The sequence below is a fragment of the Ovis canadensis genome, chromosome 2, assembly GCF_042477335.2.
Source record: "Ovis canadensis isolate MfBH-ARS-UI-01 breed Bighorn chromosome 2, ARS-UI_OviCan_v2, whole genome shotgun sequence".
Taxonomy (NCBI): domain Eukaryota; kingdom Metazoa; phylum Chordata; class Mammalia; order Artiodactyla; family Bovidae; genus Ovis; species Ovis canadensis.
Window position 1 is genome coordinate 252795187 of NC_091246.1, and position 27668 is coordinate 252822854.

The 27668-nt window shown below is 49.2% G+C and overlaps 1 protein-coding gene across 3 annotated transcripts in view; it reads left to right on the forward strand.

Annotated features, from left to right (window-relative positions):
- The window catches only part of UBR4 (ubiquitin protein ligase E3 component n-recognin 4), a 131301-nt gene that overhangs the window by 49446 nt on the left and 54187 nt on the right, over positions 1 to 27668 (forward strand). Inside the window, exons 40-61 of one of the 3 annotated variants that reach the window (XM_069579255.1) lie at positions 121 to 303; positions 1151 to 1309; positions 1647 to 1799; positions 2264 to 2491; positions 3095 to 3252; positions 4216 to 4387; positions 4633 to 4834; positions 5993 to 6156; positions 6589 to 6805; positions 7656 to 7872; positions 8621 to 8653; positions 9765 to 9828; positions 10262 to 10396; positions 11374 to 11548; positions 12427 to 12567; positions 13345 to 13466; positions 14071 to 14182; positions 15892 to 16022; positions 16138 to 16315; positions 16777 to 16881; positions 18393 to 18530; positions 19232 to 19406. In XM_069579255.1, the coding sequence (XP_069435356.1) occupies positions 121 to 303; positions 1151 to 1309; positions 1647 to 1799; positions 2264 to 2491; positions 3095 to 3252; positions 4216 to 4387; positions 4633 to 4834; positions 5993 to 6156; positions 6589 to 6805; positions 7656 to 7872; positions 8621 to 8653; positions 9765 to 9828; positions 10262 to 10396; positions 11374 to 11548; positions 12427 to 12567; positions 13345 to 13466; positions 14071 to 14182; positions 15892 to 16022; positions 16138 to 16315; positions 16777 to 16881; positions 18393 to 18530; positions 19232 to 19406 (3362 nt within the window). The remainder of the gene's footprint in view (positions 1 to 120; positions 304 to 1150; positions 1310 to 1646; positions 1800 to 2263; positions 2492 to 3094; positions 3253 to 4215; positions 4388 to 4632; positions 4835 to 5992; positions 6157 to 6588; positions 6806 to 7655; positions 7873 to 8620; positions 8654 to 9764; positions 9829 to 10261; positions 10397 to 11373; positions 11549 to 12426; positions 12568 to 13344; positions 13467 to 14070; positions 14183 to 15891; positions 16023 to 16137; positions 16316 to 16776; positions 16882 to 18392; positions 18531 to 19231; positions 19407 to 27668) is intronic. The other 2 variants (XM_069579258.1, XM_069579256.1) reach the window with 2 other exon arrangements.

Genomic DNA, 27668 nt, shown 5'->3' on the forward strand with positions numbered 1-27668 from the left:
TGCTCTCGAGTAATTAGACTGTACAGTATTTCAGTCATACGAGCAGTGTGTGTGTGTGTGATTCCACCTGTTCTGTTTCGCCTCATTACTGCCTACTCTCTCTGTGTCCGTCTTTGCCAGGTTCCCACGTTAGGCTCCCAGGAAGGTGCCTTTGAGAATGTTCGGATGAATTACAGCGGAGACCAGGGTCAGACCATTCGCCAGCTGATCAGCGCCCACGTGCTTAGGAGGGTGGCTATGTGTGTGCTCTCCTCCCCTCACGGGCGCCGCCAGCATTTGGCTGTCAGCCATGAGAAAGGCAAGGTGGGTCCTCCAATCCCTTCCCTCTCATTTGAGACCATGCTTGTCGTAGGTGCTGAGCAGAACACACAGGGGGCAACACTCAGACTGGCTCGCCAGGAAAACGTCTGTTTTTATGAATTCTAGCAAAGCTTCAGGGACAGATCTCAACAAGCTTTGCTGCTGGAACCCTGAGTTACTTTATTAGACTCAGAACCAGTCTGACTGGAACAGAGACTAATGAGTCAGTTCCCACTCTGTGAGTCAGACCCCTGGGCCAAGGTAACGACTGGAGGCTTCCAGGACAGTGTGGCTTGCAGTCTGTCTCAGGTTAGCCACGCTGGAGGACACAGTGGAGAGAGGAGAGTCTGCCCAGGAGGGCTCGGTGGTCCTTATTTAGGTCTTCCCTGTGCTCCCAGCCCTCTTGAAGACCCAGGGAAGTTTATGGAATTTTATAGAACAGGAGAAGTTAGAGGAGAGTGTCTTAACTCAAGCTTTTCTGTTTTCCGGCGTCCTCATTTGTTTTACCTTAACATTAAGTGAAAACGAGACTAGAGATACAAGCAGTTCTAACAGACTTTCAAACCATTTTCACGGAGAGACGAGGGGGGCCAGTAGTGCGCGCGGCTGCTCAGTGTGTTACGGGCGGAGTGCATGAAGCTGGCTTCTTTGCTCACCTCTAGAAAGAAGAAATGAAAGGCATGCCATTCCTTAGAGAAAATAGAGGCTGATACTGGTCTTGGGTGTTTGAAGAGACTTGCTCACAAAAACAGCCTGCAGATCAGTAGCTCTAGTGAAGGAGCTTTTATTATTGCTGGTGCTCTCTGAGAGGGAGAGGGTTGAGAATAAATTGGTAATCATTCTCTGGCAGATCACTGTCCTCCAGCTCTCTGCTCTCCTGAAGCAAGCGGATTCCAGCAAAAGAAAGCTGACTCTGACCCGCCTGGCTTCTGCCCCGGTGCCCTTCACTGTGCTGAGCCTCACGGGGAATCCTTGCAAGGAGGACTACCTGGCCGTTTGTGGGCTGAAGGTAATCCTGATTCAGTTTGGTTCTGTTGAGCTACGGGTCGCTGTGACCTTTTCTCCTGTTCTTAGCTCCACTTTCTCTTACTCATTGTTGAGATTGGAACTTAAAAGCCATTGGGAACACGAAAGAAGTCTCTGAATTTCTTCCACTTCATCCAGATTTCTCTTCTGTTGGAAATAAGCTTTGTGTGTTCTTGACACTTGAACGTGTTGCTCGACAGTCTGAGTACTGTCTGGAGGCAGGGAGTGCCGGGGAAGAAGAGGCACTGTTAAACGCTGAAATGAGTTAGCTTGCTTTCCAGATCGCCTTGTAACCATTCTGCTCCTCCACCCGTGCTCAGGACTGCCACGTGCTGACCTTCAGCAGCTCTGGCTCTGTTTCGGATCACTTGGTTCTGCACCCCCAGTTGGCCACAGGGAACTTCATCATCAAAGCCGTGTGGTTGCCTGGCTCACAGACCGAGTTAGCGATCGTCACCGCAGACTTTGTCAAGGTATAGGTGCAGCTCTTTCATTGTCTGGTCCCACAGCGGTTTTGCTTTTAAATTCAGAATGCCGTTCTGAATGGCAGATCTCCATTACGTGTGCTAGCTTCTTTTAGAAATTAAAAATAAAGACTCCTAACATTTTGGTACTCTCTGTCCTGTTGCTGCGCAGGAGCTATGTGTGTGTAGGTAATAGAGCATAGGTTCTGGTTCAGTCTCTGCTGTACTCAGCGCACCGCTCTTATTTGTTGTTCTTGGTATAGAATTTATGTGTCTCCTCTGCTCATCCCTTAAGAGAGAGTGAAAAGAGACCTTATTTATCTTTGTGTGCCCAGTGCCTAGCACTGACGGGTATGTGCTGAGTAGAAGAGTGCCCTTCCTCACCACCACCACTCCCTGCTGCACCGGGAGCGTTTGGGCCTGGGGCTGAGAGAGACCTCCCTTATTCGATCTTTCTTCCTTCTCTCTTGCAGATTTATGACCTATCGGTTGATGCCTTGAGTCCCACCTTCTACTTTCTCCTGCCCAGCTCAAAGATAAGAGATGTCACCTTCCTCTTCAGCGAGGAGGGGAAGAGCATCATTGTTATCATGTCCTCGGCGGGGCACATCTATACGCAGCTCATGGAGGAGGCCAGCAGTGCCCAGCAGGGACCCTTCTATGTCACCAGCGTGTTGGAGGTCAACCACGAGGACCTGAAGGTTAGGGTGCATGGTGCCGCTTCCTTCCGGGCTAGGTTTCATCAGCGTAGTGGCTTTTTCAGTGTCTCTCTTTTAACTTTTACATGACAGCAAAACTCTAGTTCTTAAGGATTAAACTTGAAGTTCCTTTATTCTCATAGTATTTTTAAGATTTACCACAGGGATCTCCTGCTTGGAGAGTGAGAGCCCTTAATCATGGTCTAAAGTGAATGACCAGGGACGTCCTTGGGGGTCCAGTGGTTGAGAATCCACCTGCCAATGCAGGGGGCATGAGTTTGATCTCTGTCTGGAAAGATTGACACGCCATGGGGCAGCCAAGCCCACGAGCCGCGATACTGAGCCGGCTGCTGCAACTCCTGCAGCCCGAGTGTCAGAGCCTGTGGTCTGCAGCGAGACCCTCACACTGCAGCTAGAGAGCAGCCCGTGTTCACCACAGGTAGAGAAAGCCTGCGTGCATCATCGAGGACCCAGCGCAGCCAGAAATCAGGAAAAGCACCTGCGTACATTCCAAAGCAAATAAACACAATGAGTGACCAGCCGAAGGGCCCGCCAGCGCCCCGGCGGCCTGGGGACGTAATGTGGGTGTTGTGTCTGTTGTGACAGGACAGCAACAGCCAGGTGGCGGGCGGCGGCGTGTCCGTCTACTACTCGCACGCGCTGCAGCTGCTGTTCTTCAGCTACTGCCAAGGCAGGTCATTCGCAGCCACCATCAGCAGGACGACTCTGGAGGTGCTGCAGCTCTTCTCCATCAGCATCAAAAGGTGGGGCTCAGCACTTAGCCTTGAACTTCCACAGCGCCCCGTGTTCAGTAGGGGAGCTCCGCCCCCTCCTGGGGGCTCTCCCTTCCCTGCCTGGGGTCTCTCAACTAGGCAGCATCTGGCGTTGGTAGGTTGGCCAGTCTGCGTGGTTTGTCCCCCAGGCTGTTAGAGGTAGTTTGTGGGGGCCACTGTCACGTAGAAGGAAAAGCTATGGTCAAGGTAGCAAATGTGATTTTAATTTGATGAGAGAGTTTTCAGAAGGGAATGTCAGTTTCTTTCTCCTAGACATCCCTGCTGCTAAGATGCCCTTGAAGTTTCCTTCCTGGTTGGGGTCGGGGAGGTGTTGATCAGTAAATAGAACATGATGTCAGTCCATGGGGCATGGTGGGAGTTTGGGAGGTGGGTGCTGCCATCAGGCTTCCAGAAGGTAGGGGTATGTGAGGTGGGGGCTGTTTTATTTAAGGAGGAGGCAGAAAAGGTTTAAGGTTTCTTCCCCTCTTTCCTTTCGGCCACTGAAAAGCAATTACGGCACTTTCTCTCTGCCCTCTTTTTGTGAATCAGCTGGTTTGGGGTGAAATAAAATGGACACCATTCATTCATAGCTTGATATGCTTGGAAATTCTTAAAAGGACAATGGGTTGTTAGCCTTTGGCACCTCCATGGGCCTGTGCAGTTGATAGCCTTAGGCACATAGGGTCACCGATCCCCTCAGACAGGGGAGAGCCTGGACCAGGACTCGCGCTAGGGCGCGTGTTGTGTGTGAGACTGTACGTGTGGCTCAGAGTAAAACTGAAGGCTTCTGGGTAGTTTGAGTCCTCGGGTGGGTATAGTTCTCTGGGAGTCCAGTAGGTAGTGAGGATGTTATTCCGGTCAACAAAAGATGGAGGGTGGCGCCCTGACTGGTGTCCTTCCGGTCAGCGAAAGAGGGAGGGTGGCGCCCTAACGGGCTGCTTGTGTCGTCCGCAGCTCCAATGGCGGCAGTAAGGCACCTCCTGCTCTGTGTCAGTGGTCTGAGGTGATGAACCACCCTGGCCTGGTGTGTTGTGTCCAGCAGACTACAGGCGTGCCCCTCGTGGTGATGGTGAAGCCAGACACTTTCCTCATCCAGGAGATTAAGACTCTTCCTGCTAAAGCAAAGGTGAGGGCCGCGCTCCCCGGTCGCTTGAGTAGCCCGCGACCCTGCCCTGGTTTTGTGTTTGTATACCCTGTCCCTTTGCCAGCTCTTCTGACAGAGGCCTATGAAGACTCTTCTCCTAGATGCCTTTTCTTTGCCGGCCTTTTGCACTCCCCCCGTTGACTGTGAAACCAATGGCCTCTCTGCCTCTCTGTGTAGGTCTTGGTCCGTGGGTGTGGGGACTAACACGATCCGCCCCCTCCTCCTAGATCCAGGACATGGTGGCCATCAGGCACACGGCCTGCAGCGAGCAGCAGCGGACGACGATGATCCTGCTGTGCGAGGACGGCAGCCTGCGCATCTACATGGCCAGCGTGGAGAGCACCTCCTACTGGCTGCAGCCTTCCCTGCAGCCCAGCAGCGTCATCAGCGTCATGAAGCCCGTCCGCAAGCGCAAGGCAGCCGCCACCAGTAAGGCCCCGCCACCGAGGCCTGCCTGGGGAGGGGACCCGGGGTGGACGGCCATGGACGCCCGGGAACCGCGGGGCTGGGCCTCTTTAGTGGCCGAGGTTCTGCACTTCCAGCGCAGGGGCGCGAGTTCAGCCTCTGGCCGGCCAAGACCTCACACGCCTTGTGGCGCGACAAAGAGATGGGGACTGTCCTGCTAGTGTGGCTTCTAGAGGCAGAGGCGGCGCTAGCTGGCCCCCAGAGGCAGAGTCAGGGTTCCTGCAGCCACCTCTTTCTGTGCAGGCAAACGTTTGTTGGCGCTCCTCTGCAGACAGTGGTTCCTAGGTGCCCAAGAAAGGGTGCTCTCTTGGGCCTGGTTTGAGATCGTTTTCTCTGGGTTTAGGGAAGGTGGCTTGCCTGATGCAGTGGGCAGGACGGAGCTGGCGGGGGAGCAGACCCCGCCCCCTGTTGGCTTATTCTCACCAAGTAGCGTAGAAGCCAGGTTTTCCCTGGTGGCTCAGCTGAAGAATCCATCTGCAATGCAGGAGACATGAGTTCGATCCCTGGATTGAGGAGATACCCTGGAGGGGAGGGCATGGCAACCCACTCCAGTACTCTTGTCAGAAAAATCCCGTGGACAGAGCCTGGTGGGCTAGAGTCTAAGGGGCCACAAAGAGTCAGACATGACTGAAGAGAGTGAGCACACGCGCACGCCGTGTGGAAGCCATCGTAGGTGTCTGAGCTGGGAGGCCTACTCCTGAGTGGTGAAGCAGGACTCTTCCAGGAGTGAACGCTTGAATTTAGGTCTCAGCAAAAAGATCATTGCAGCGTTCTTCCCACTCCCTGGAGTCTGTTCTAGAGCCTGTGTTTGAGAAAACTGTGCCGCTCTTCCTCTATAAAGAAATAGTTTCTGTTATTTATTTTAGATAAGCCAGTTCTGAGAGAGCCTGTTGTGAGTGAGTGTTCCAGATCCTGACCCCAGATGTCTTTGCCCTGCAGGGTCATGTTGTGGTTGGGGGTGGTGACTGTTGGGCAGCTGACCACGTGTAGGCATCATAGTGATACCAGCCGTGTAATCCCGCGTTGGCCTAACGTTGGGACGCATGCGTGTGAGCTCGGGCAGAGCTGGTGGGGCCACACTGATGACGATGCTCTCTGGCCCCCCGGCGCTGCCCTCCACAGCAACCCGCACCTCCAGCCAGGTGACCTTCCCCATTGACTTCTTTGAGCACAACCAGCAGCTGACCGACGTGGAGTTTGGTGGGAATGACCTCCTGCAGGTCTACAATGCACAGCAGATAAAGCACCGGCTGAATTCCACTGGCATGTATGTGGCCAACACCAAGGTGAGGACCGGCTGCACAGCCCTGGGTGCAGTCCTTAGGTAGCAGGGCTCGCGAGCAGTATGGTTTGAGGAACACCTGTACTGTCAGGGTGCAAGACTCAGTTCCCTAACCCTTGACTCTAGTCTAATGGTCCCAGAATGAACAGATACTCTCAGCTCCATGCAGAAGGGCTCCTGCTCCTGTGTTACCAGCAGGGTTACCATGCACAGAGTGGCAGGAGGTGGTTAATGCCGGGGAGAAAAGGAGCCCAATATGGAAGGGTCTCCTCCCTGCGGTGTTTCCCGTCCTTGGAAGCAAAGGAGTCATTGCCAAGGAACTAAAGGGTCAAGGTCTTATGTAGGATCGCACGTGTGTCACTGTCTCCGGGAGGCCCGGAAGTTGGCCCTTCAGAGCTTGTGTGCATTTTGCCATGTGCGCCTCTCCCCGCTCCAGCCCGGCGGCTTCACCATTGAGATCAGTAACAACAACAGCACCATGGTGATGACAGGCATGCGCATCCAGATTGGGACCCAGGCGATTGAGCGGGCCCCGTCGTACATTGAGATCTTCGGCAGAACCATGCAGCTTAACCTCAGTCGCTCACGCTGGTTCGACTTTCCCTTCACCAGAGAAGAAGCCCTGCAGGCTGATAAGAAGCTGAACCTCTTCAGTGAGTCCCCAGCTCCTGGCGCAAATTGTATCCATCTCATGATTAATTCTGACTGAGGGGCCACTTCTCTGCGGCTCTGCAGGATTCTGGGGTCCCCTTGCTCTACCGATAGCTCTGTGATCTCTGCCATCAGGAAATGTTGAGCTTTATTTGAGATATAAAGAAGGCAAGGTGACAGGAAAGGGATATACTTGAGAATGGGAGGGGTATAGACAGAGGCAGCTGCTTCAGGGCTCCCTTCTGTACGCTTGGGTGACCTTGCTGATGGGGCTGCCTGCCTGTCTAGGCAGAAAGGCAGCGAGATTAACACCTGCCGTCACGAAGTGGTCTGAAGGTGCAGTTGAGGGCCTCGGCACACGTCAATGAGAGGTGTTTAGCAGTGCCCTTAAAACCTCAGAGTAGACATCCCTGGGCCTTCCATGAGGTTGACAACTTTCCCTGCCATTTACTGGCCACCTGTTTGATACTCTTTCTTCCAGAAACAGTTGCTGTTAGTACAAATGAGGATGATCTGTACTTTGAACAAAAGGAGTGTTTAGAGGTCCCTGGGGGTGGAGTTGGGAGACATGGTGTTCTGATGGCACCAGAGGATCCCGGCACTGGTGTTTGGGGTCTCTTTTTCTGAGTAGGAGGCGTCACAGACTTTCAGTTCATGGAACTGTGTCTGCATGTACCCAGCGTCTGTGCCAGGTGAAAGTGCTGCTGAAGTCTCGGGAGATGCAGTTCCTCTCTGACTGTGACCTGGGTGTGGCTCACCACGTTGTCCACACCAGTCTGGTCTCTGCTCTGGAGGGGGTGGTGTCGCCCTGCAGAGAGCGTGCTTCCTAAAGGCTTCTCGTGCTTGTTGCAGTTGGGGCTTCGGTGGATCCAGCAGGCGTCACCATGATCGATGCCGTGAAAATTTATGGCAAGACTAAGGAGCAGTTTGGCTGGCCTGATGAGCCTCCGGAAGAATTCCCTGCTGCCTCCGTCAGCAACATCTGTCCTTCAAACCTGACCCAGAGCAACGGCACTGGAGACAGCGACTCGGCGGCCCCCGCTGCCACAGGCGGAACCGTCCTGGAGAGGTACTGGCGCTGGCGGGGCAGCCCTTTGTTCTCGCCGGCTCCGCTCTCCCGGCGGAACCTGTCTTGAGAGACCCAGCCCCTCCTAAGTGTCCCAGGCCTGGCCTGTGATTTTCAGGATTTCACACTGCCCCCACACGCAGGGTCTCCTGATGAGCAGACAGGGCTTGGCGGCGTGCTCAGAGCCGGCTGACTCCCAGGGCTCTGCCCGGGGGCTGCTGTCCCTTCCCTTCTCTTACTGCTCAGGTGCCCTTGGGAGCAGTCAGAGGCTGCTGACCAGACGACGCTTGAGCCAGAGTTAGAGATTAGGATCCAGTCCTGCTGAAATCGTAGGGAAAACTCTTCCCTTTCATTCCGATCTCGTCATCTTTTCATCTTTCTCTGCAGCAGTTACTTCCTGTGGTAATAACACTGCTGCCAAGAGGCTGTCGCAGGCTTCTTGTAGTGGAGTTCAGAGCCCCCTGGGGCTCCCCCCAGTGGCCTTCTTAAGCACTGCGCTTGGCTTCTTTGTGCTGGTTTGCCGCGGTAGATGCGGCGACTCAGAGTGTAAGATGTTCAGCTCTTACACTGAAGGCATCGGAGTAGCCTGGCTTGGGACCCCCGCCTCCCACCAGCAGCCTCCCCGCCCTCCTTCCCTCTGTCTCCTCACACCCGTCCCACTCTACTCTTACACTGTTTGCTTAGGATGTGCTTCCAGGTTTCTCTGAGCTTCACATTTTTTTCCTTTTTTTTCTTTTGCTTCTCCCCCAAGTTCTGAAACTGAGTCCCTAACCAAGCTGGACCGGTTAGTATGTCCTCTTTCATTTCTTTGCACGAGCGAGTGTGTGTTAGAGAGCCGTGTAACTGATGGCGTGGCTTTGCGTTGATTCCGCTTCTGTGGACAAGTCCTGCTGCTTCTTTCTGTCCCCATCGTTGCATGGCTGCAGAGCTGTCCCGTGTCCCCGTGGAGAATGCGGGGGGTTGGACGTGCGCGCTTGGTGTCGGCCGCCCCTGCCTTCCCCCTCCGCCCTCTGCAGGGGTGAGGAGGGTGGGGCGCTGAGTCAGTGGAGAAGGTCTGTCGTCGGAACAGCCAGGGAGCTTGTTCTGTCCTCCTAGGTTTCATGCCCCAGGTCCCTCTCTGCTGCTGCCCTCTGCCCCTTGACCTTTTTCTTACCAGCTGCCTTCTCCACACTGTCCCCTGTCTGTCCAGAGCTTCAGCCCTCGTGATGTTGGTCTTTTTACTGAGCTGCCTTAAGCGCACATGAGGGAGCCCTGGGGAGTGTTGCCCTCTGTACCCTTCAGTGGTTGGGCTTCTTATCCTTCCCTTAGGGAAAATTGCCCCGTTTTCTAAAGGGGCTTCATTGTACCCTTTGAATGTTGGTAATTGGCATGAACCTAAAAATCCAGTTGGTTCTCTTCCCCACACTGGGCGACTTCTAGGAAGTGCTTCTGTGCATTTTCTTGGAGGTGTAAGTCGAGCGTGGCCACAGCTCTCCCAGTGTGAGAAGATGGCTTGACCCTTTCCCTTTGTGTCTCCCCTTTGCCCACTGGTCTCGGGCACCTGAGCTTTGGGTCCTGTCGCATCGAGACTGTTAAGCCTGTCTCCGTGATCCCTGCCGCAGGCAGCAGAAGGAAGCGCCCTTATCCTCTTTGAGGAAGGAAAGCCCTGTCTTTGAGTCGTGGATTACGAGCGTGGCCACAGGTTGATCTACGAGCAGGAGCCAGTTTCCTTCTGGCCTGTGACACCGGGAGCGACTCGTGTGGGGCCTGTGGCCGGTCTTACCGTGCTTCGATTTCGTATTTGGCGTTCACTTAGCTGTCCCTGAGGGCCTCGGGACTGTAGTCTGCGCAGGCTAAAGCACCAGGCGGAGGGAAGGGGGACTCTTGTGCTCAGGCCAGCTTTTCTGTCTCCCCAGGCTGGTTGTGAGTTCTTTAGAAGCCCTGGAAAGCTGCTTTGCTGTTGGCCCAATCATCGAGAAGGCAAGTTACTCTTTTAAAGCACATGGGAGCTTTCTGAAGAGGCAGGAGGTCAGTGGAGTGGCCAGAGGCCCCAAAGCCTTTCAGCTCAAGTACATTTATAGCATGATCTTAATTTGCAAAGGTGGTCCAGAGGAGTCTTCAGCTTAAGGCTTTATGTCCTATTTCCAGGGGACCCACAGTGAAAGTGTTCTGTAAACAGGATGAGTGCTGATTAAAGAGCACTGTTGCAGGAGTCCTGACCTTGGTCTCGATCTCTGTACCGATGTTGTGGGAGGGTTGTGATCTCTGAAGTTGTTTGTTTTGTTCCTTGTGGCCCATGGAGCCCTGGCTAGTCCTGGTAGCTGGGGAGGGGGAGGGGGAGGGCAGAGTGTGGTCAGCCCATCCTGCATGGATGGTGTGGGGCCAGTGGCGACCCTGCTGTCTTCTGCGTCAGGAGAGAAACAAGAGCGCAGCTCAGGAGTTGGCCACGCTGCTGCTGTCCCTGCCAGCCCCTGCCAGCGTCCAGCAGCAGTCCAAGAGCCTCCTGGCCAGCCTGCACACCAGCCGCTCAGCCTACCACAGCCACAAGGTAATCAGGGGCATCTTCTGTCAAAGTGGACGTGATGTCACTGACAGGAGAGCAAGTAAGTTGGCTTTTGGACGCCAAGCAAGGGTGTCACGGAGTCAGGTGGGGAGAGGAGAGCGTTGAGTTTAGACCCACATAGCCTCTAGTTTCTCCTGAGAAATGAGTATCGCGTAGAATGAGGACAGGCCTCTAACAGGCCCCTGGTTTGCGCTCTTTTTTTTCCCCCTCCTGTTACTTTAATAGAATCGACAAGATTTGAGAAAGGGAGGGGAGGGACATTTGAGTTGGGGGGCTTCTCGCTGGAGGGCGGGGCAGGGATGTCACTCAGGAGGTCAGGGCTGCCGGTGTCTTCACTCCTGCATAGACCTCAGGGAGGTGGGCTTACTTGCTTGTGAAGAATTTGGTGAGTAGGTGAAAGAGACTTGGGGAAGTCTGGGGAAAGGGACTCTCACCTATTTAAGTAGTGATGGAAGGCAGTAAGTTCGGCCAGTTTCTATAAACAGAAGAGTGTCAGCATTTCAGATCCACGAGGAGGGAGCCACCAGCCCTAATGCCTTGGTTAGCTTTTCCGCCTCCAGTGCAGAGAATTGAGAAATGAGAGTTTAACTCGCTGAACCTCTCAAGGGAAGGCAGTTTTGGAAACATAGCTTTGGTATGAACCTGCAGAGAAATGACTCTTGGAAAGAGATCTGGGATGTAGCCATTCTGGAGAATCGGCTGGTTCTGGTTTTCCAGTCAGACTTTGATACTGATTTCATGGTTTTTGAATATTTTTAAGTGGCTTTAACATTGTATGTGTTTAAGAAGTAGAACTGTGTTGGGCTGCCCTGAAGGTTTCTTTCAGGTAGTCGGTGGTAATTAACCTGTTCCCTTGAGAGGAAGTTGCCAGCCTGACAATCTGCCAGTTTCTCTCTCCTCTGGGCTCTAGTACCCAGGCCTCCTTTGCCTTTGGCTCATCCTCTGTGCTTCTTTTGTTGTAGGATCAGGCCTTGCTGAGCAAAGCTGTGCAGTGTCTCAACACATCAAGCAAAGAAGGCAAGGATCTGGACCCTGAGGTCTTCCAGAGGCTGGTGGTCACAGCACGCTCCATCGCCATCATGCGCCCCAACAACCTTGTGCACTTTACGGAGTCAAAGCTGCCCCAGATGGAAACAGGTGAACTTGGCCTGTGTGGCCGCGGTCCTGAAATCTGCCTATGCATCTTCTTTACTCTCTCATCTCTCGTAGTTCTCTCTGGCCTCTGATGGACTTCGTGCTCTGAGATAGGGACCTCACCGTCTTGCCTTTATAGCTGTAGGGCCTCTGGCATTGGAGCTGTGCCGTTTTAATGAATAGGTGCTCTTTCCGGTGCTTGCCCCTGGATCGCTCCTGAGTTACTCAGCGTTCTGGGCGTCAGATGCAGTCAGTCTCTGAAGTCACTGCTTCTGTGAAACCTTCAGGGGAGAGTGAAGCTTGTGCCCTGGTTGCTTTAGAGCAGTAGACTCAGTCATATCTTTTGCTTTCGTGCTGTTCGTTTGCCAGTATTTTGTTCACACGAGTAGTAGCCTTTCTCAGCGCTTGATGCTGTTTCCTCCTCTCCTCATGCTGGCTGGGTACCGCGCCTGCTTGGCTTTCATCAAATAGAGCTTATCGATGCCTACAGTTCTGTTATTCACATGCTCCCATAGGTTGTCGTCATCCTGTTTTTCCTCTAATACTATAAACCGGGAATCTTTTTAGAAAATGTTAGATGTTCCCCTAGGTTTTAGAAGTCGAGCAGTTGGACCCGAGATCTCTGACTCTGCTGTAAGATCCTGAATGCTCCCCCTGCTACTTAATTCTAACATACACTGTTTTCTGTGATATTCCTTTCCCAGACTGTTTTTTTCCTAGATGTGCCTGCTGGAATCTAGGGATAGTTGGCATATTGATTGGGGCCCCACTTGAAACTCCCTCCCCAGGCAAGCTTCCTTGACCTGAGTTAACCTTAAAACAAATTAAATTCCATCTTCAATTTACCGTCGTTAATCACCTTTTTTTTTCCTCCTGCTTAGAAGGAGCAGATGAAGGGCGAGAACCTCAGAAGCAGTTGGAGGGAGACTCCTGTAGTTTCATCACGCAGCTGGTGAACCACTTCTGGAAACTCCATGCCTCCAAACCCAAGAATGCCTTCTTGGCACCTGCCTGCCTGCCAGGTATCATGTTAAAAGGGACATTTGATAGTGAAACCTGATGTAAGTTCTTTCTTTGAACAGACTGTACTCTTCACCTTGAGCCTTCATCATACATCTCTTCCAGAGTGAATATTTAGGAAATACAAGTCTGTGAGATCAGTGTTCCTGATGGAGGAATTTAGCAGTGTAGCAGAGGAATGGGACCTTCTTGATCTCTCCACGTCGGGTTGCATACTTCACATAAAGACGTGTGTGTGTGTGTGTGTATGTGCGTGTGTGTGTGCGCGCGCGTGCGTGTATGCCTCCTTAGTGGTGTTTATGATTGTTTTAAAAAAATCTTGAAAAGCTTTATTCAAAGCCAGTTAAAAAGGTAAAAGTTAAAAATCATCTTGAGAGTCTTTGGATTTCTGAGCTCTTGCTTCCTTTAATGTCTAACTCTTCGCACTCTCCAGAGGTTAGGTGGGAGAGTCAGCTCTGAATGGCAGTCTGGAAAACTAGAAGGGCCCCTGCTACTCACTTGTGTCTGGGTGTTGCTTGGGCAGGAAACCCCAAGCGCGTGTTCAGGACGTCTTTATCACCTGAGGTCTAGGGATCATTGGGAACATTTGGACTCTGCTCACCTCTTCACACTTGTCTGCTCTGTATTTTGATATCTGTAGAGAGTAGGTCTATTTATGTCTGGGATGCAGGGTATCTGGAAAAGCTTTTGGGGCAATTGGAGAGATTTAGGAGACGATTAATATAACAAGTCATAAATCACACTGATGGCCTGCACTCTGTGTGTATGCTCTCCTTTAGGCCTGACTCACATTGAAGCTACCGTCAACGCGCTGGTGGATATCATCCACGGCTACTGTACCTGTGAGCTGGACTGCATCAGCACGGCATCCAGGATCTACATGCAGATGCTCTTGTGTCCCGTACGTATCCTCACCACCCCAGTAATCGTAACTCACCAGCCTAACGTCTGGAAAAAAATTTTACAAGTTTGCTATCTAATGAAGTAAAATAGAGTTCAGGGAAGGCAATGGGAACTCATTCCATGGAAAGAAAGGTTGGAAGAGGGAATGGACTTGGTCTTTCTCATCCAGTTGCTGATGGTTGTTTCACAGTTAGTGCTCAGTAAGTATTAATGAAATGAGTACCTGGATGAACACCATCAGGGTCTGCTTTCTGTGACTCTAGGGCAGAAGCTAGTATTGAAAGGACTGGTTTTAGCACAGACTTAAGATGAGCCTGGTCCTCTGAGGAAAAGGCAAAACCCGTGTGTAGAGAGCCGAAGGGGCTTCAGGGACAAGTGGCTGCCAGTCTGTTCCCAGGGGCTAAGGTCTGGATGCGGTGTGCAGGTCTTGCCGATGCCAGGTCAGGGAGTGGGCTTGGCCGCTGACCTGACACAGCAGGTTGCAGGAGAGAGGAGGCAGATTCTCCACAAGCGTAAGCTGTGGTCCAAGAATGCAAAGTGTTTTATAGACAGAGTCATAGATAACATTAAAACCTAAGAATGATGGTTTTTTCCAACCTCAGGATCCTGCTGTGAGCTTCTCTTGTAAACAAGCTCTAATTCGCGTCCTCAGGCCGAGGAACAAACGGAGACACGTGACATTGCCCTCCTCTCCTCGAAGCAACACTCCAATGGGTAATGTGAGGTCTGAGTTTGGGCTCGTGTGAGCGTGGTGGGTGGGGGAGAAGGCAAACACAGCTTTAGGACACGCTGCTTGTGTGACCGAGGTCCTGGAGACTTCTGTTTCCGTGTCCACGGGTGCACTCTGCCTTATGCCGTGAAGGATTAAAGATGGCGTGTAAAAAGCTTACAGCAAGTAGAATAAGAGGAAGCGAAGTTGAAGCCAAGGGAAGATAAAGGTATAATAGGAAAATCAGGCCAAGGACGTAAAGTCTACATCACACAGTCCTGTGTGGTAGTTAGATGAAGCGCTTGCATTTGGCAGAAAGCTTCTAGAAAGCCATAGAAAAAATGAGAACAGTTCAAAAATCATAGTGACTGAAAAAACCCTCCATTTTTCAGGAACTGAAATGAGCGCTCTTCCTGGTATGAGTGCTCTTACGTTAAAGGTCCGTTTTGCTGCCTAATGGGTGGTATGCTCAATGGTCTTACCTCCAGTAAGATTGGAGGCAGATTTCACAAGGAAGTTCCTTCTTGGTACACTTGGGTACAAGTCAAGGACATACATTTAATATTTTAGTAAAAGCAGTTCTAAAAATTGTCCAAATTGTAGCCTTGGTATCTTGTGTAACTATGGTTACTTGGTTTGGCTCCGGAGTAAAACTCCAGTGAGAGTCATGTAGGTAGTTTAAGGTTTTCTATTAGCCACTTGATAAAGAGTAAAAAGAAATATGTGACATGAACTTAATAATAATCCAGTATTAAAAAGTATTATTTTAACATGTAGTTAATCTAAAGAATCAGTAGTAGTAGAACATTCTCCGTCCCTGAAACAGGTGTTTGGAAGAGTTTGAAGCGTTCCACGGGGCCCACACTGTAGCTCGTGGCTGTGGCTGCTCGTGGTGCAGTGCAGGTCTGGAGGCACTCATGCAGCTTCACGACCCTCAGATAACCCTCTTTGAATGTCACTTGCTCTATCTAAGTCTTTGGTGCGTCAGGCAGCGATTTGTGCATCTTTTCTCTGAGGAGAATCTCGTGTCCAGCAACAGTTTGTTTCCAGTTAAGGCCACATCCACATGTGTGTTCAGCCCATCAAGCAGAAGGCGAGGTCTCCACCCTCTTCTGACAGTTTGGAGTCCAACCTAGGCGTCCCTGTTTTCAGGCCGCCTCTCCCATCCGCACCAAAGCTGGTCGGGCTAGTGCTATCCTCATTCCATCCAGTGGTTTCGCAGTTCAGTTGGCTCTTCTCATAATAATTATGTAGTGTGAAAACCTCACGGACGCAATTGTTTCTGGGGAGGAAAAAAGTAAAATAACACTCCAAGCTGCCATGACCGATAGCAGATAAGCAATCTGAATTGTAGTATTTTCCCTGTCTTGCCCAAGGACTCCTGAGGGTTGATGGCAGCTCTTGGGGTCTGCTGGTCTTAGATTTTTCTGCTTTATGGAATCCAAGGCTTTTTGACTTTGTTTTCCTTCATCTGCTGGAAAAGACTTACCCTAAGTGGGGCCAGCTGTCACTGCCAGCCCCCGCTTCCCAGATCCTGCCAGGTCCAGGAAGCGAGAGGACAAGGCCAGACCTGGCCCCCTGAAATTCACCCTTGAGGCACAGGGTGCTGGCTGGCAGCTTGTCTTGGCTTTTGTTTGCTCTGTAGCTTGTCTTCCCACATCCCGGGGGAGGATCCAGCAAGCGCCGTCAGGTGACGGGGGTTTCTCTGACTCAGGAGACAAGGATGATGACGACGATGATGACGCAGATGAGAAAATGCAGTCATCGGGGATCCCAAATGGTGGTCACATCCGTCAGGAGAGCCAGGAGCAGAGTGAGGTGGACCACGGAGATTTTGAGATGGTGGTGAGTCTGGCAGCAGGCAGGGAGGAGGAGCCTCGGCACACTCCTCCAGCTCTCACTCGGGGGCTTCCACAAGCTCCTGTGGCCACGGGACACTGACGGAGCTCTTTCTCTGCAGTCTGAGTCGATGGTCCTGGAGACAGCAGAAAGTGTCAACAATGGCAACCCCTCTCCCCTGGAGGCCCTGCTGGCAGGTGCAGAGGGCTTCCCCCCCATGCTGGACATCCCGCCTGACGCAGACGACGAGACCATGGTTGAACTAGCCATTGCCCTGAGCCTGCAGCAGGACCAGCAAGGTAGAAGTTAGTGTCAGGAGCATAGCGGCCCCTTGGCCTTGCACAGGAAGGAGGGTGTGGCAGTTACTGATAACCAGCTGACTTAGCTTATTCCCCGACATGGGGAGAGGGCGATCTGGGCGAGAGCTGTGCAGAGACACAGGTGGAGAGTGAGGGGGACTGAGCCGGGCTTTCCAGTGTCGGGGCCGATCTCATGGTGCTGGTGGTTTGGTCTTCAGGCTTGCTTCCTCCTGAGCTGGATGGATTCCTCCAGCCTGTGTCCTGCCTGAGCCGAAGGAGGCTCCCACCATCTCTATAACTGGATTTGGTGGGTGGACAGCAGTGGCTGTTACGCAGCTTCCTCTAGGCCAGAGTGGGTCACATGCTGGTGAGCGTAGGCTCTGAGGGCGGCAGGCAGCCGAGGCGGCGCTGTGGATGGGGTCTGGCGGGGACGCCGTGTTCACTCTCCACTCATTTCCCAGGCAGCAGCAGCAGTGCCCTGGGCCTGCAGAGCCTGGGGCTGTCCGGCCAGGCACCCAGCTCTTCCTCTCTGGACGCAGGAACCCTCTCTGACACCACAGCATCAGGTAACTGTCCGCAGCAAGGAGCGCGGCTCAGGGCCCCAGGACCCTCGGGCCTCGTCTCCAGTGCTGTGAGAGTGTCATGGGCAGCTGCTTTGACAGGCCATTCTGGACTTCCTGCTTCTGCCTTGGCTTTAGAAATGCGGGCGCAGAAGGCCCAGCGCTGCAGCTCGGCAGAGACGTTATGGCTCCGCTTCCCTCCACTTTGCATGCTGCCTGGCTTCAGCTGATTCCCCCAGAAAGGCCAAGAGAGCAGCTTGCAGGTTAACCACCTTTAGGGCTGAAATCGCAGCTTTCAGGCTTCTTCACCAGAGTCCTAACATCTTAGACAAGATTGAAAGGGAGACAAGAAACAGAGCGCATACCTTTTAACTTCTTTCTCTTGATCTGCTGCAAGAAGCGGAGTGACCGCTTCAGGTCAGCGTGGGTCACCACCAGGGATCTGAGCTTGAGGGGTAGGGTTTCTATGCACAATTCAAACGCATAGGATATCTTCAGACTTCATTTTGTGTTTGCTTTCAATGTCTTTCCTAATTTGATTAAAAAAACCCCCCAACATCCTGAGTGGAGAGTTGGACCGAATAGAGGAGGATGGAGCATCTGAACAGTCTCCTGGAAAGTCAGCCCCTGAGTGATCGAAGGGTTGATTGAGAATCTTCAGACTGGCGTGTCCCTGTGTGCGCTTGTTTGCTTTCCTTTCTGGCTTCGGCGTCTTCCCTCCGTAGTCGAGAAAGGGGGAGCCTGGCTGTCCCCTCGCTTGCTGCCATGGCCTGTCGCTCCCCCTAGTCCTCCCGAGCTGCTGCCGGCTCAGGCTTGGCGGCTGCTGCTGTGGGGCGCGGTTGTGTTTGTGCTGTGCTCTGTGGCTGTCTTGGCTTCCCTCCCCTGTGTATCTCATCCAGCATTTTCCTCCTGTCTCAGCTCCGCCCTGATCCTGGATGCTGTGGCTGTCTCTGGGGAATTTCCTTGCTTCATTATTAGCATCTGATGAGGAAGTTTGAAATTTCCCAGTGAGCTCCCCTCTGGACCATCTGATTTAAAAAAAAAACAACAACCAGGGTTGATTCAAGAGCTCATGATAAGTGATTTCCTAGCATTAGCGTAAATTGATTACGAAACAAATCTCCTGAAAATTCAGAATCTATGCTTTTGAATGGTGCTGGCTAGTCTCTGGTCTCAGCAGGTGTCAGTCACACCTAGACTGTGGTGACCGTGAAGCATTTCAGCTAGAAAACTGCCCGTGTCACGGATTCTTGAGTCTCTGCACTGTTTCACTTGCACTGTGATGTAACAGCGAAGGAAATGCCCAGTGAACTGGGTTTCCACTTCTGTCTGAGTACTGTGTGCGATGCACCATGTAGAGTGTCTGTTCCTGTCAGTGATTAACCAGCAAAGCGGATCTTTCCCTTTTCCTTGGACGACAGGATGTCTAAACTGCATTGTGTCCACCACGCTGTGTGGTTTGCTGCCTTCGCCCTGAGAAGGGGTCTTCCCTGTAACAGCTCTCATTATTCTCTCAGCTCCAGCCTCGGACGACGAGGGCAGCACGGCCGCGACGGACGGCTCCACCCTGCGGACCTCCCCTGCCGACCACGGGGGCAGTGTGGGCTCGGAGAGCGGGGGCAGTGCTGTGGACTCAGTGGCTGGCGAGCACAGTGGTAATGTGGCTGGAGGTCCTGACCTCCTTGGGCAGAGGGTGGGGACAAAGTAGTGATTCCTGCCTGGGTCCTGGTGTTGGTTTCAGCAGAGGGAGGTTTAATAATGTCAGTGGAAGAAAGAAATAATGTACGTAATTCCAAATCATGGTTCATTTGAGACAGCTGTGGGATGACTCTGAAATCGGTCACGCTGTGGTCTTTGCTTCTCTCGTTGTGGGGAGAGATTTGGGGCAGTCCTGCTGCTCACAGTCTGGTGTGGTGATAGAGCAGGGCCATCTGTGCTGGTTGGTGGGGGCGGGGCTCTAAAATGAGGAAGCATGACAGCCATTTTGGTTTGATCTTAAAAAATCAGTCTTTGTTTAAAAATTGGATATGAACTTGTTTTTGTGAAAGAGATAGAGAGTAGCTGATAATTTTCTAGAGTCCCAAATCAGTATATGCTTCCTCTGAAATATGAGATGGAAATATATCAGCAGCTGAGATTAAGATTAGTCTTGTGGGTGGATCTTACAGTCTTTGGGTACCCAGAAAGTCATTTTAGTCATCAAATGTCACGGGGCCGAAATCGTGAATTCAGTCCTTATTGAGCTTCACATAAAAGAAAACATTTTTCTAAGCTACCAGTCAGATAGCTTTGGAATGCACTGGATTTCACCAGGCTCTGCAAGTTGATTAGCTGTTTTTAAACCATTTCCCTCTAGTGTCTGGCCGGAGCAGTGCCTATGGTGATGCCACAGCAGAGGGGCATCCAGCTGGACCAGGAAGCGTCAGTTCAAGCACTGGCGCCATCAGCACCACCACCGGGCACCAGGAAGGAGACGGCTCCGAGGGCGAAGGGGAAGGGGAAGGGGAAGCAGACGTCCACGCTAGCAACAGGTCAGGGCCGGGCCTCCGGTATGCAGGGGACTTTCCTGGGGGGGCGTGTTTGCGGGTTAGGATAGTGCCTCAGTTGCTGGAGGTGGAGAGCTGACAGTAGTGTCTTTCTTTTGAAATGTAAAGGTTATGGACTCAGAAACAGTTTAAAAATGGTAAGAAGCATTCTAGATCTGTCTCCTGGTCCTGACAGCAATTGTATCAAGTCAGTTGCAAAGAAAGTATAACGTGGTTTTTCTCATAAGGCATGCCTGTATCCCTTACGGTGATTGTCATAAAACCATGTGTCCTCCTTACTCAAATCTTTTTTCTTTCATCATTAACCACAGACTCATCTTGTAGCATTCTCCTTATAAATGGCACTGTTCTAGGCTCAACAGTGACAGGTGTGAAGTAATACTAGCAGTAACTCCTTGTTCAGTGTGTTAGGTAATAGAGAATTAAGACAGCAAATGTCAATTTACGTCTAGAAATACCCCTAGTGAAGCATTTGGCAATTTGAAAGTAATCCATAGTATTCCTGATCCAGCCGCTTTAGAAAATTTTGGTGGTATTTGGTACTGGATTGGTGGAGTGAATGTATTCACCAAGAGGAGATTAGAGAAATAGAAGAGAAGGAAGGAAAAAACCCCAAGAATACACCCAGGTGGCACCAGTGGTAAAGAATCCGCCTGCCGGTGCAGGAGACGCAGGAGATGCGGTGTGGCCTCTGGGTGAGGAAGATCTCCCGGAGGAGGACGTGACGACCGGCTCCACTCGTCTTGTCCGGAGAACTGCAGGGAGACGGGAGCCCGGCTGGCTGCAGTCCATGGCTTTGCAAAGAGTTGGATACTACTGAGCGCACACACACTTGTGATAGAATGTTTGTTAACTTTCCTTGCGGCCCATAGTTACCACATTAGTGCAGGAATCAGTATTTTGAACTGAATGATTTCCATCAGGAAAAGAGGTAATTGAAGCAGCCAGGTGTTCGAGACGTTTTGAGAGGGTGTCAAAGAGCACCTCCTCTCCTGCCCATATCCTGCGCTTCCATTTAACTCCAGCACCCCTGTGGGGACGATGACCTCTGGCGGTTAACGGGGTAACGCCGTCCCAGCCCTCGAGGCTGCTGTAGAGCCCCAGTGTGAGCTCCCGGAGGCACACAGCAGATTCCCGCCGGCTGGCCGTTTGCCATATGGTGGTGTGCATGTCTCCATGTTACTCTCCATCCGCCCCACCCTCTCCCCCACCCCCACATCCACAAGTCTCTCCTCTGTCTGCGTCTCCATTGCTGCCCCGCACATGGGTTTATCAGAACTGTCTTTCTGGATTCCATATATATGTGTTAATAGATGATGTTTGTCTTTTTGACTTACTTCACTCTGTATGAGGCTCTAGGTTCATCCACCTCATTAAAGCTGACTCAGTTGCGTTCATTTTTATGGCTAATACTCCACTGTGTACCTGTACCACAGCTGCTTCATCTGTTCATCTGCCAGTGGGCGTCCAGGTTGCGTCCGAGTCCTAGCTGCTGTAAACCGTGCTGCACACACTGGGATGCGTGTGTCTTTTTCAGTTAGGGTTTTCGCAGGGTGTATGCCTCATAGTGGGGTCACTGTGTTGTATGGTGGTAGGATTCCTGCTTTTTTAAGGAGTCTCTATACTGTCTTCCACAGTGGCTGTGTCAATTTACATTCCGACCAACAGTTTGGGAGAGTTCACTTTTCTCCACATCCTCTCCAGCATTTACTGTTTGTAGATTTTTTTGATGAGGGCCATTCTGACTGGTGTGAGGTGATACCTCATTGTGGTTTTGATTTGCATTTCTCTGATAATAGTGATGTTGAGCCTCTTTCCATGTGTTTATTAGCCATGTGTATTCTGTGAAGAAGTGTCTGTTTAGGTCTTTTGCCCACTTTTTGATTGGATTGTTTGTTTTTCTGGGATTTGTTTTTTAACTGCTTCACCTAAAAGGCATTTTCTATTTAATCTTGGTTTTCCTCTCAATGTGATTTCTAGGTTAATTACATGTGTTCAGGTAGTGTAGTCTTTGTGATTTTTGGTTCTTTGAAGTTTGTTTCTTTGAAATATTTTAAATCTAGTCTATTGTTGCTTTTTATCGTCGCTTAACTTTTGAACTGGGAAGTTTGCTTCTAACTACTGTTAGTCGCTTGGTTCTGTGTCTCTCTGCGGTCTTTGTAGCCCTCTTCCGGTTAGTTTGCTCTCTAGCCCCACCTCCCCACCTCTGCAAGCCTGGAGGTTGTTCGCTCAGTCTTGTAATAGTTGTGCTAATCATTTCAATATGCATATTTAACCCGAAACTACAGTTAACTAGAGCTGTATCTTCTTGTAGAAATATATAAGATATCTGCATTGAAGACTATGAAAACTAGTTGAGAGAAAATAAATGAGCGGATATACTATATTTATGCATAGAAAGATTCATTGTATAAAGATAACAGTTGTCTCTAAATTGATACAAGTTCAGTATAATCCCAGTCAAAAATCTCAGCTGGCTTTATTGTATGTGTAAGAATCGACAAGCTGATTCTAAAGTTTATTTGAAAAAGTAAAAGACTAAGGTCAACCAAGGCAGTATCAGAAAACCCACAGGATTGTGAGGACTGCACAACCATTCCGTTCAGTCGCTTAGTGCGACCCCGTGAGTCGCAGCACCCCAGGCCTCCCTGTCCATCACCAACTCCCGGAGTTCACTCAGACTCATGTCCATCGAGTCCGTGATGCCATCCAGCCATCTCATCCTCTGTCGTCCCCTTCTCCTCCTGCCCCCAATCCCTCCCAGCATCAGAGTCTTTTCCAATGAGTCAACTCTTCGCATGAGGTTGCCAAAGTACTGGAGTTTCAGCTTCAGCATCATTCCTTTCAAAGAAATCCCAGGGTTGATCTTCAGAATGGACTGGTTGGATCTCCTTGCAGTCCAGGGGACTCTCAGGAGTCTTCTCCAACACCACAGGTCAAAAGCATCAATTCTTCAGCACTCAGCTTTCTTCACAGTCCAACTCTCACATCCATACATGACCACAGGAAAAACCATAGCCTTGACTAGATGGACCTTAGTCGGCAAAGTAATGTCTCTGCTTTTCAACATGCTATCTAGGTTGGTCATAACTTTTCTTCCAAGGAGTAAGTGTCTTTTAATTTCATGGCTGCAGTCACCATCTGCAGTGATTTTGGAGCCCCCCCAAAATAAAGTCTGACACTGTTTCCACTGTTTCCCCATCTATTTCCCATGGAGTGATGGGACCAGATGCCATGATCTTCGTTTTCTGAATGTTGAGCTTTAAGCCAACTTTTTCACTCTCCTCTTTCACTTTCATCAAGAGGCTTTTTAGTTCCTCTTCACTTTCTGACATAAGGGTGGTGTCATCTGCATATCTGAGATTATTGATATTTCTCCCGGCAATCTTGATTTCAGCTTGTGGCTTCTTCCAGCCCAGCGTTTCTCATGAAGTACTCTGCGTATAAGTTAAATAAGCAGGGTGACAATATACAGCCTTGACGTACTCCTTTTCCTATTTGGAACCAGTCTGTTGTTCCATGTCCAGTTTGAACTGTTGCTTCCTGACCTGCATAGAGGTTTCTGAAGAGGCAGGTCAGGTGGTCTGGTATTCCCATCTCTCTCAGAATCTTCCACAGTTTCTTGTGATCCACACAGTCAAAGGCTTTGGCATAGTCAGTAAAGCAGAAATAGATGTTTTTCTGGAACTCTCTTGCTTTTTCCATGATCCAGCGGATGTTGGCAATTTGATCTCTGGTTCCTCTGCCTTTTCTAAAACCAGCTTGAACATCTGGAATTTCATGGTTCACGTATTGCTGAAGCCTGGCTTGGAGCGTTTTGAGCATTACTTTACTAGCGTGTGAGATGAGTGCAATTGTGCAGTAGTTTGAGTATTTTTTGGCATTGTCTTTCTTTGGAATTGGAATGAAAACTGACCTTTTCCAGCCCTGTGGCCACTGCTGAGTTTTCCAAATTTGCTGGCATATTGAGTGCAGCACTTTCACAGCATCATCTTTCAGGATTTGAAATAGCCCATTGTAAAGCTGCGTTCAGTAAGAGTGGGATTTTGGTTCAAGGATAGACAAAATAGATTAGTGAAACAGATTAGAGTTCAGAAACGGACATACACGTACACAGTTACCTGACTCAGGACGCAGGTGGCTCTTCTGTGCCGTGGAGGAGAGGGTGGTCTTTCAGTCAGTGGCAATGGCCTGGCTGGACATTAATCTGGAATAAAATGAGTCTTTTTTTCGTTTTATGACCTGATCATAAGCAAAAAACAGTTGCACTATGGATTTAACTGCAAAAGATAACGCTTCCCTGGTTTTAATTTTTCACTTATCGTTTGTTTTTATTGTGGTATAGCTGCTTTCCAATGCTGTGCTAGTTTCTGCTGTGCAATGAAATGAGTCTGTTGCACCCATACATCTCCTCCCTCTCGAACCCTCTCCCCAAATCTCATCCATCTACGTCACCACAGAAAACTTACTGGTTTCAGAAGAAAATGTCTTCATAACTGATGGTTGGCAAAGATTTCATAAATAGGACACAAAAGGTATTAACTAAAAGGAAAAAATAAATGGGACTGTATTTCAGCAGCTAATGCTTTTTTCCCTACTTTTATGTCAGCGTCAAGGTTTGAGGCAGCTGATTTTTCTCACAGGCTCCTGGGAGAAGTGGTCTATTTCTGTTACTCTCAGACTCATGTCTCTTCTTCTGTGGGTTTTTCCTGAGGTTCTCATGGAGGGCCCTCCCCACGTGGGGCAGACTCTGGCTGTCCTCTCCCTATTCCAGACGCCTTGTCAGGTCCTGGCAGCCTGGTGCCCAAACTGCTTTCAGAGCATCATGGCCTCAACTTTTCAGATGTCCCAAAATCAGTGTCAGGGCTCTGCTTACCCTTCTGGATTTTTATCTTCACTCACCCCCGACCTAATAATTTCTTCATTGCTGGTAACGTCTTTATTGCTTTTATTTTAATTTTGTATTCAGTGATCTTTCTAAATTCACTTAAATTCAAATTATAGATTTTGATAATTAGACTAATCCTAATTATGAGTTTGGTTATTAGATTAATTCTTATCATAAATTCTGCATGAATAATCCTGTCTTCTGTAAATAATGACATTTAACTTTTTTCTCTCCAATCTTTATACCTTTAATTGCCTTTTCTTGCTTTATTGTTTTGGGTTGGACAGAAGTGGTAATGTGGAAAACCTTATCTCATTTCCAGACACAGGAGAAAAGGTTTACCATTTTACTGTTAAGTATGATGTTAACTGGAGGGTTTTCTACGATATTCTCTATCAAGTTTTGTTTCTAGTTTGCTGGGAGATATTTTACCTTGGAGATAGTGAAGGACAGGGAAGCCTGGCGTGTTGCAGTCCTTGGGGTCACAGAGAGTCAGATACAGCTTAGTTGACTGAAGAGCAATAGGTTTATCTCGAATTGGTTTTTGAAGCTTTCCAGTTAGTTGCTTTTTTCCACTTAGTTGATTATATGTCTTTTCTCCTTTATTATTTTTAAGGTTGTAAATTACAGTAACTGATATTTTCCATTATTAAACCAACTTTCTGGGGACACCTACTCATGGTGTCTTATCCTTTGTATCACTGGATTTGAGTTGCCAATGTTTTATTTAGGCCTGTACTTTTTCTTCTGTGGAACATTTTTGTCAGGTGTCGATATTCGTGTTATTCTGGCCTCGTAAAGTGAGTGAGGATGTGTTTCCTCTTCTCTGTTCTCTACAAAAGGTTGTATAAGATTGGTTTTATTTCCTCTGTAGAAAAATTGACCTGTGGGATCGTCTGGATCTAGACTTCCTTTAAGAGAAGACTTACCTGCAGACTCATTCTTTAAATGACACAGAAGTGTTTTTCTTCCTTCACATGTCAGTCTTTGTATGTTGTGCATTTCAAGGAATTTGTTCGTTTTATTGTCATGAAGTTGTTCATAATAGATTTTATCACCCTTTTAATGCCTTTAGGCATTTTGATGATACCCCTTTTTTCCATTTTAGCATTGGTAACATTTTTTTCCCCAAAAGTCAGTCTTGTTAGAAATTACCAACTTTATAAAGAACCAGTTTTTCTTAGGTTTTTGGCTTAGATTGTCCTCTTTTGTATACTTGCTTTCTGTTTCATTTATACTCTTTATTGTTTCCTTTTTCTCTTACTAGCTTTTTCATTTTATTATCTTATTTTTGGTGGTGGGTTAATTTTCCTTTTTTTTTTTTTTTTTAGATTTTTAAGATGGTTAAATCATCCATTTTTAACCTTTATTTTTCTATATTTATTGGAAGTTATATACTTCTTTCTAAAATTCCCTTTAAATATTATTTTGACAGGAGCCCACATATTTTGATATGTTGTATTTTCATTGGTATTCAGTTCAAGATGGTTTCGAAATTCTTTTGTGATTAAAGTGTTGATCCATGGGGTATTTAGAAATATGTTGCCGAATTTCCAAACATTTGAGGATTTTCTAATTATTTTTTGGCTATTGATGTATAGTTTAATTTACTGTGGCTGGGGAATGTACTGTGTAATTGTGATCATTTGAAATTTCTTGAGACTCATCACTTCTAAAATGATGTTACATATTTTTACTGTTTTCCGTTACTTCTAGCTAGGTCAATTTAGGTAACCTCTCCATATTGCTAATGGAATTTGCTAAAGTTGTTTTAAATTAACGTTACTTTTCAGGAATAAGTTAATTAAGGAATTGTTAAGTGACTTTTTAAAATAATGTAATAACTGAATTGCTTTTACTTTAAGTTATGAGGAGGAAATTGCAATTTTTGGTACAGTGTGTAGTTTTCTCCTTGAAAACACTCTATCTTAAGAGTTTGAACAGTCAGGAGTCTGGCATGATCTTGGTCCAGGTCAAGACTCTGCTCCTTATGTTGACTTTTTCCTTTGTTTGTATATTTACATGCACATTTTCCAAACCTGAGGATTTTAACCTGTCTCAAAACTCGTATGCTTCATCCTAAAAATATTGAGCTGTTGCTGCCATCCCATCTTTTGTCACTGGTACCTCATTGGTTCCTCAGCAGTTTTTACTCATTTGTCGTCCCCTCCGAGCTGGTCGAATTATTCAAAGATGCATGCACGGGCTTTTGTGTATCACTGTATTCTGAAGGTCGTTTAGCTCATTCTTTCAAGTTCTTTTTAGGATGATTGCCATTTATAGTTCAAGACTCTATTTGTATTCAGGCTTTTATTATTTTGAAAATATTCTGGATACCTGTTAGGAAATGTAATACATGATAATCACACTTAAAGAATGTAGGCATGTGGCTTCTTACACATAGTCCGTAAAGTAAAATGAAGCAAAATGGTTTATTAATTATGAGAGTAAATCCATTAATTGATTCAGCAAATGCACTGTTGATCTGTGTAAGGTTGTGTTAGGTGAGGCTGCCACCCAGCTTATTCACAACCCCCTGATTAATTTTCGTGGTGATCCTCTTCCCTCTTTTTAAGGATCTGTCTGTTTCCGGCTGAGCTGGGTCTTCGCTGCTGTGCATGAACCCTCTCTGGTCGTGGCCAGTGGGGCTGCGCTCCAGTTGTGGCGTGCAGGCTTCTCACTGGGGGGTGGCTTCTCTTGTTGCCAAGCACGGGCCTCATGGGCCCGGTGGTTGGAGCGCTCGGGCTTAGTTGCCATACAGGTGTGCTGGCTTCTCATTGGGGGTTGGCTTCCCTTGTTGCCAAGCACAGGCCTTAGGGCCCGTGGGCTCAATGGTTGGAGCGCTCGGGCTTAGTTGCCACGCAGCATATGGGGTCTTTCCAGACGAGGGACCACGCTGCTGTGGCCCGCAGTACAAGGTGAATTCTTAGCAACTGGACCACCAGGATAGCCCCATATCGGTCCTCTTGGATTGGCGTATTCACTGGAGGCGCAGACACACACATTTACTACAGAAGCCCAGGTGTGTATTGGCAGATGAAGAAGGCAAGGTAGTGGCCTGCTGTGTATGTAGAAGGGCTCATGTTTCTTGTATTGATGTTGAGTTTGAATTTTACACTAGGAAAAAGGATGGCTACGCTGTGAGAGGGCAGAGCAGTGACTAGCCTTCCTAATGACTTGGGAAGCAAGAGGAAAGGGCTGGGTCGCTGTGCTTCTGACTGACATGAAACGTATAGATGGGAGGGTTCCAGGAAATAATGCCTGGAGGCAGAATAGGGCCACGCGTGAAAACAGCCATAAAGCCTACTATTGAAGGCTTGAGTAGTGAGAACAGCAAGGACCTGATTGCTTGAGCAATA